The 7,500-nt window shown below is 55.2% G+C and overlaps 2 protein-coding genes across 2 annotated transcripts in view; one reads left to right on the forward strand and one right to left on the reverse strand.

The window, feature by feature from the left end:
* Positions 1–7,316, reverse strand: part of LOC126580580 (E3 SUMO-protein ligase RanBP2) — a 10,050-nt gene extending 2,734 nt beyond the window's left edge. Inside the window, exons 1-5 of the mRNA XM_050243915.1 lie at positions 6,953–7,316; positions 5,383–6,573; positions 291–5,312; positions 77–219; positions 1–7 (exon numbers count right to left, since the gene is read on the reverse strand). The exon at positions 1–7 is cut by the window's left edge and continues 850 nt beyond it. Coding sequence (XP_050099872.1) covers positions 1–7; positions 77–219; positions 291–5,312; positions 5,383–6,573; positions 6,953–7,021 — 6,432 coding nt within the window. The 5' untranslated portion in view covers positions 7,022–7,316. The remainder of the gene's footprint in view (positions 8–76; positions 220–290; positions 5,313–5,382; positions 6,574–6,952) is intronic.
* A 129-nt stretch (positions 7,317–7,445) lies between these two features.
* The window catches only part of LOC126571363 (Hermansky-Pudlak syndrome 5 protein homolog), a 3,474-nt gene continuing 3,419 nt past the window's right edge, over positions 7,446–7,500 (forward strand). Inside the window, exon 1 of the mRNA XM_050229823.1 lies at positions 7,446–7,500. This exon is cut by the window's right edge and continues 406 nt beyond it. The gene's annotated coding sequence lies outside the window, so the exon portion shown is untranslated.

A 7,500-nucleotide genomic window follows, 5' to 3' on the forward strand; every position in this document is an offset into this window, starting at 1 on the left:
CACCACCCTGCGATGGAACATCACATTTCAGATAAGTCCGAGTATCATTGAAAAATTGCCTATGCTTTTTGCCTACCTCAGTTTGCCCGTCTCCTTGTGTTTCAGTATCTTGACATCACCGATGCCACGCTCCTTCCACTCGGAACTAATAAAGCGGTACAGCTTGGCTCGATGCGCATACAAGACATGTTCGTCCTCTTCGCCAGTCTTCACCTCAACCTAAGGAATGCAAGAAAAAAACACAACGAAATAACATTCCCGTTCTCTCGGCGTCCACGGCAACTGCTTACCTTATCCGGCAATGGAATCACTGGAGCAAAATAGGTATTGTTCTCTTCCTCCGTTATGCTGCTATCAGCACCACCGCCGGCAGCATCATCATCACCGCCATCGCCAGCACCACCACCACCACCGGTGCTGGTGCCCGGCGTGCGACCCGGGGATTTTGGTTTAAACACAAATCCAAACGAACTCTTTTCCGGTGCTGCATCTAACGGTTTCGCTGCATCACCTTGCTGGGTTGGGGCAAGCTTCGAACCAAACGAAAGCCCTCCGGTGGACGGTGTAGGAAGTTCAAATTTGAAAACTGGCTTCGCTGGTGCACCAACGGCAGGTGTTTCACTGGTGTTGATAGTCGGTGGCTTCATAGGGCTACCAAAAGTGAAGCCTCCTCCAAAGACCGGTGCTGCTGCTGGTTGACTGGATGCCACTGTGCTCGTGGTAGTGGTCGTGGCAGCTGCCCCTGCTGTGGTAGCTGTTGATGCTGGAGGCGGTACGCCGAAGCTAAAACCACCGCCCGCAGTAAAGTTGAACTTTGGCATTGTATCGGCCGCCTTCAGCAGTCCACCGATCGAAGAATCCGTGGCCGAAGAAGAGGAAGACTTCTTCGGAACCGTGTCGTCTTTCGGGCTTTCGCAGCTCATACAGTACAACGTGTCTGCACCGTTCGACAGATAGCAAGCGTTGCACGTCCATGCGCCGGGTTTTGGTTTGAATTTGTCTCCGAAACCAGCTGCGGCGGGTGTTGGTGCCGCTGGTTTAGCTGCAGCTGGAGCCACTATCTTGGCCGGCTCGGCTGGAGCGACACCAAAAGTGATCGTCGATTGTGTGGATCCAGTGGTTGCGGGCATTCCAAAGGTAAACTTGCTGCCGCTACCACCCGTGGTCGCTAGGTTGTCGAACAATCCACCCTTCGGTTTCGTGGCATCTGCTGCCTTAACCGACGGATCGCGTGGTCCATTGCATGCCAGACAGTGCGTAGCATCTGGCTTGTTGTTCACATAGCACCCCGCACAGTCCCAGCTGCCGGATTTGGGCTTGAAAAGATCTCCGAATCCACCGGTAGCGGCGGTCTTCGCTCCAGCCGGCACTGCCCCGGGCAGTAGCTTCTTGATCTCGGCGAGAAATGTGTCCCGCTCTTCGGTCGTTTTGAAGTACGCCGCGTATGTTTGCCCTTTCACCGTCGTCGTCGTCGTTGCTCCATCCTGTGCTCCAGTCCAACTGGCACCATTCTTTTCGACAGCTGCTACGCGAGTATCCTTGGCCAGAATCTGATTCAAACACACAGTAGCCGCCACGAGCAGGCCCGGTTTGCGAATCAACAATCGAACAACCGGTGCACCGTTCACCGCCATTCCGCTCAGCAGTCGCAAAGTGGCACCGGATGCCGGGACGTTACCATAGTCGCTCCATTCCTTCGCTTGTGGTTGCTCTTTGCACTTCAATCCCACGATTGGAACGATGTAAGTGCATTTGTAATCTTTCTCATCAAATCCTAATCCTGGACCACCACCAAACACGGTCCCAGCGGGTTGCTCGGTACTGGCATTGTTTGCAGTGGGCGGTGCAGTCTGCGCTTTAAAGGTGAACGATGCAAATGGACTCGGTTTGCTAGCCAGCGCCGATTGGTTGGTTTGTGCAGTCGACGACTCCGTACTGGTGGCCACCTTCGGCGGTGTGTAGTTCTTAGCGAAGGTAAACTCTCCGAACGGTGCTTTCGTTGTGGGGGCGGCAGCAGCTGGAGCAGTAGAAGCCGAAACCGATGGTGCCGGGGGTTTCGATGCACCAAACGAGAAGCTAGCCGGGATGGTTGTCGGTGGTGCGGCCGGTGTCGACGTCGAGGAGGATACTGGATCGTTGGCCTTCAGCTTAGCAACGGCATCGCGTGCCGCCAAGAACGCCTCGTAGAACTGTTTGGCCAGATCGGCCGTACCGAAGCGAGCACAGAAGGACTCCTTGCGTGGCTCTTCATCCGCAAAGTCCATAGCGGCCCAGATGTAGCATTCGGGCCGTTTGTCCATCGGTTTGATGATCAGTTCCGGTGTGATGTAGTGGTTGGCGCATATCTTGTGTATCTGCTCGCGCCGCATCACGATCCGGTACTTGCTGGCATCGGCCTTCGAGCGCAAGATCTTCAATTCGCCCAATCCTCGTTCCTTCCACTCGCGATCCACCAACCGGAGCAGCTTGGACCGTCCGCTGAACATCTGCTCCTCGTCTTCCTCGCCCGTACGCACAACGATCTCGTCCGGTAGCGGAATGATCGGTTGGAAATCCGGGCGTGGATCGTACTCTGCGGTACCGGAAAGATTCTTCGCATCATCCTCATCATCATCCCCGTCATCTCCGTCGTTGCCTACCCCTCCACCACCTGTCAACAGGGCCTTCACGGTCGGTGAGTTGATGGCACTCGAGAAGAACGATGGAGAGGAAGTGCTAACGGTGCTTGCGGCTGTCGTAGTCGACGTCAACGCCGATGGTTTCATGCTACTATTTATGCTGTTTGCCAGTGGTGATGCTGCTGCACCAGCCTGTTGGAAGGGTGTTTTCCCCGTGGCCACGACCGGTGAGATCGCTTCCAGTTTCGGCGTGGAGGCTGCCGTAGTACCCTGGCCGATGCTGCCACCGGTGGCACTGTGCTTGATGTGCTGCGGTGGTATCGTTACGCTGTAAGTGGGCTGCGTTGAGGCGACGGTGGAAGCACCGGCTGCAAACGAAGTACTGTTATGGGCAGCACCGGCACGTGGCGGTAGAGGATCCGAACTCGTGATGACCACGTTCACCGGAGCAGCACCCTTATCGGCTGGCACATGATGAACGGCTGCTGGTGGCGCTGGTGGAGGAACTGTCGCTATCGGTGGCATGCTGTTGAATGCCGCCGCCCCATGGTAGGTGTTGTTCCAGCTGTTCAGTACTGAGGGCGTTTGTAGCGATTGTTCCAGCGAAAGAGTACCCTTAGCTGACGCTGAAGCAGCCGTCGTTGGCGGAGCAGCCACCGGTAGTGCCTGTTGATGGTACGGTGGTGGCAACGGATGGTAACCACTGGATACTCCCGGCACAGCTACTGGAGAGTTCATGGCTGCTAGCAGCATTTGCTGTTGGTTCTGATCCGGATGTTGGTATGTATGGAGAGGCGACACTCCTAGCCCAGCTGGTCCCGCCAAGCCAGTGTGACCACGCGGCGTTAGCATCTGTTGTTGCTGCTGTTGCTGTTGTTGCGACTGTTGAACCGCAGGGGACAGATAGCCCGCATAAGCACCGGCTCCTGCTCCATACAGTGCGCCATACGATAGAACTGGCGGTGGTGGCAGGCCGATGGCTGCTGGTGCGCGCCCCCCACTGGCATGCACCTGTTGATGATAAGCCACATTCGCTGCCGCCGCCGAATTCTGGAACTCATCCATTAGATACATTTCATTCATCGCTTGCAAGGCTGCGGCTGCGGCCGCCGCGTTAACTGCCGCTTGCTGCTGGTTCGGCTGATCGCCATCGGTAGTAGTTGTCCTGGCAGGACCATTCGACGAACTGCTCTCCTTCGGTGCGTCCTCTACCGGTTTGCGATAGATATTTTCCTCGATCTTCACCAACCGATCCTGCATATCACCGACGTCATTGCGAATGCTCAGCACGTCCTCCTTCACGAACGTGAGCGTTTCCATCATTTGCCGGATCAGCGATTCCAGTTCGTTCGTCTTCGAGAGGCACACGTTGGCAGCGGCTGTCGCCACCGCTGCGGCCGTTTCACGCTCCGCACGTATTCCACCAACACTCCCGGCGGCAGTCGAGGTGAACGATTGGAAATGATCGCTCTCGTCCAGCACACCACCGTTGGCCGAAGCGTTGAGTGTGGAGTCGAACGAATCATTACCACCGAAGGACATACGTTTCAACTCACCCTGCACCACATAGTTGAGTGGATGATTACGTTCGATGTAAGGGAGCGTGAGATACTGCTGCGTCAACCGGATACACTCGCGAGCCCTCTCCGAGTGAAGCTTCTTGCCGCTTCCCTTCATGGGCGTTTTGTTCGTTTCGTCCAGCTTCTTGAAGGCTTCCGCACGGAAGAACGCAGCGTACGGGAGCGGGATGCCGGCAAAGTCTTGCGTAAACTCCAGATGACGTCCGTGCTTGAAGTACACTCCGGCCAAAAACGTGATGCCGGCCTCGGTGAGCTTCACCGTTTCCTGCTGGCAATCGTACGATTCGATGCCGTATCGGAAAAACATCGACCCGGACGAGGATGGAGCGGCTCCGGATTCATTGCGATGCTTCCAGAGTAGGACCGCGGCCCGATAGACCATCTCAGCGCGACATTCCGTCTGGCGACGCTCTTCCGGTGGCGCAGAGCCTGAGCTGGCCCGCTTGGCAAGAATCTGGCCAAGCTTCAGCAGCACCATTACGTCACAGAGCGGAGCACCGGTTCCGCGTATCGCCTGCAGACCGTGCTGTAACAGCTGCTTTTGCTCCGCTACACTCGTGGCCGCTTCTTTGGCCGTGCTGCTGCGTATGAGATGGTACGCCGTACTCCACCATTCCACCTTGTTCTCCTCGCACAGCAGGGGAAGCAGGTTGGGAGCAGGCAGAAAGGCCGGACGACCTTCAGTGTCGGCTGTTGCAGCGCGGTAATGCTGTCGCTCGCCTTCCAGCAAGTTACTATGTGCCACCAGAATCGAACAATAGAGGAACGAGTCCATATCGAGCTGGTTCAACGTTTCCAGATTACAGCTGTCCAGATTGTTGGTGGAGAAGTTCAATCGGGGGAACGCACGGCACCGCAGATCCACTAAGTTGTCCGTACCCATTGCCAAACCCAGATAGACAAGGTAGGGCAATGAGGAAGGATACAGGGATTGTGCCAGTTCCAGGTACACCTCGAGCTGCTCACGCTTCGGTAGCACGTACTGCGGAGCGCTAAGAGTGTGCTGCTCCTGCACAAAGTACGACGTAGCTGCCTTAACGGAGGAATCACCGGATGGATAGAGTGCCCGGAACACGTCTTTTCGCCAGCCGGGATCGGTGCACAGTTGCCGTACCTACGGTGAAGAATAAAAGGGATGATATTGCGACTGCATTCCTCACAATTTATCCCCCTAAACCACTTACCTGATCGAGAAGATTATCGGCGGTCGTCCAAACCTTCGACTCCGTGACACTCTGGATCTCTGCCAGCACCGAAACATCCAAGCTATTGTTGTCGACACACGACAGCACGGTACTGCCGGCCTGGCAGCACCGGAAGGCGGCCTGTTTGCTCCAGAAGGTCATCACCTGACGGGACGATTCGTTGCTCTGCTTCAGCCACACGGCTTCCGTCTTTGGCACGCCGCACTGGTAAGCGAGCAGTAGCAATGCGAGACATCTCTTTGTCGTCTCACGGCTCCGAATCGTCCGAGACGAGCCTTGCTGCGGATCCGTGGAACCCTTGAACAGCAACGAGGCTGAGTGGAGCACCAGCTGGCCTCGATAGTGTCTCAGATACTCATCCGCCAGCTGCTTCTGAGGAGCCGCATTCTTGCCCTTCTCCGACACGAGGCGCAGCAGCTGATCGAGTTCGAACAGCTTGGCCGCTATTTCCTTGATGCTACTGCGCTTGATCGTCTCCATGGTCGAGTCGGAAAGCAGACTTAGGTAAATCTGGCGATCGAGTACGATGGCTTGCAGGAGATAGTAGTGCCAGGAGTGTTGCTTCTGGGACGATGCGTCCCCTGCGTACTTGTTCAGCATACGAGCCATAACGTTCGTCCACTCGACCGATTGGAGAAACGTTTCGGAGAACTTCATCTCCAGCTCGAAACAGTAGCGGAACGCTTCCTCCAGCTGTTTCTCCTCGAGAAAGTACTCCACCAGCCGAACACGTAGCGCCGGATCGTGCGGCCGTGCTAATATTTCTCGCACAATGATATCCTTCACCAGCAGCTGATCACTGTTGGCGTCTTTGTTGGCTACCTTGAGCTTCAGATTCAACACCGCCTCGTGATTGATGCGCTCCGTTTCCGCCAAATCGCACCAATATTTGGCCTTCGAGAGGTTCTTGCTCAAATTTTCGTCCATCAACAGCAGCCGGCACACGTCCGTGATCAGTCCGGTTTGCTTTGAGTCGAGCTGCAGCGAGCGCTGGTACTGGGTGATGGCGCGGTCATATCGGCGCTGTTTCTCATAGCACTGACCGAGCAACTTGTACGCCGGGGCGCTGTCCTCCTGCACCGAAAGGTAGCACGACAGCCAGTGCTCCGCACTACCGTACTCGTTCAGCTTGAAGTACTGCCTCGCTATGGCCAGTCCGCGGAGGTAGCGCTGCAAAAGAAGACCGAAAGACTCATTACCATACAAAATCTATGCCAACGATTTGACCAACAATCCCGAATCGCTTGTCTGAAGGATGCGTGAGGCGAAAAATAAAACTCGTCTCATTCCCGCCGCAAATCGACCTCACGCGCCGACCCTAACCTCACACTCGCGGCAACGGCGGCGGCGGCGGCGGAACGCCGATGCGACGAATCGCGATAGACGCGCGGATTCCCCTTCGGTTCCTTTTTGGTTCCTACTCAAGGATAGCAGGACATCGTAGAACATCATCGTCCGCCACACGGTTTGCTCTTTTCGAGGTAGAACTTTGCGACGAGGAAAATTCTAGACAGCGGTGCGTGAGCTGAAAAGGCGAAATTTCTCGTACCTCATTTTCTGGCAGCTTGTTGAGCGAAGTTTTAACGTGCCGATCGATATCCTTTTTCGACGTGAACATGATGATACTTTTCCGGGTGCTTCGCTTTTCTCCGTTTGCTCGTCCTTGCCGCAAAATATCCGCGCGTTTACGCTCGACAAGCCGAAGAGGAAGCTTCAACCACCGCCGCAAATCTTGCCGCCGATGGGGTTTTTGTGGGTTTTACTTTGTCTGTTTTTGCTTCACCAGCTCCGGGACGTCTTTAACTACAATTCACACCGTTCCAGCAGAGCACAACTCACGAAAAACGCTGGAAAACAGTTTTTTTTCTCGATAAATACAGAAAGAGCTGCAGTTTCACACTCCCGGGTTTTTCTTCGATCTTCTTCGCTTCGGGAACGCACCAAAAACTGCTTCGGAAACACACTCGCGTGGACTTAACGAAACGTTCTACTGAACGAAACTCGCACGTTCCGCGACCAAGTCAGTTTGACGAAAGGGGGAAAAAACAGGAAAAAAGGTTTTTCTCTCCCGCTGTTGATTTTTGGTCCAAATTTCAG

The sequence above is a fragment of the Anopheles aquasalis genome, chromosome 2 (genome assembly GCF_943734665.1).
Source record: "Anopheles aquasalis chromosome 2, idAnoAquaMG_Q_19, whole genome shotgun sequence".
NCBI lineage: Eukaryota > Metazoa > Arthropoda > Insecta > Diptera > Culicidae > Anopheles > Anopheles aquasalis.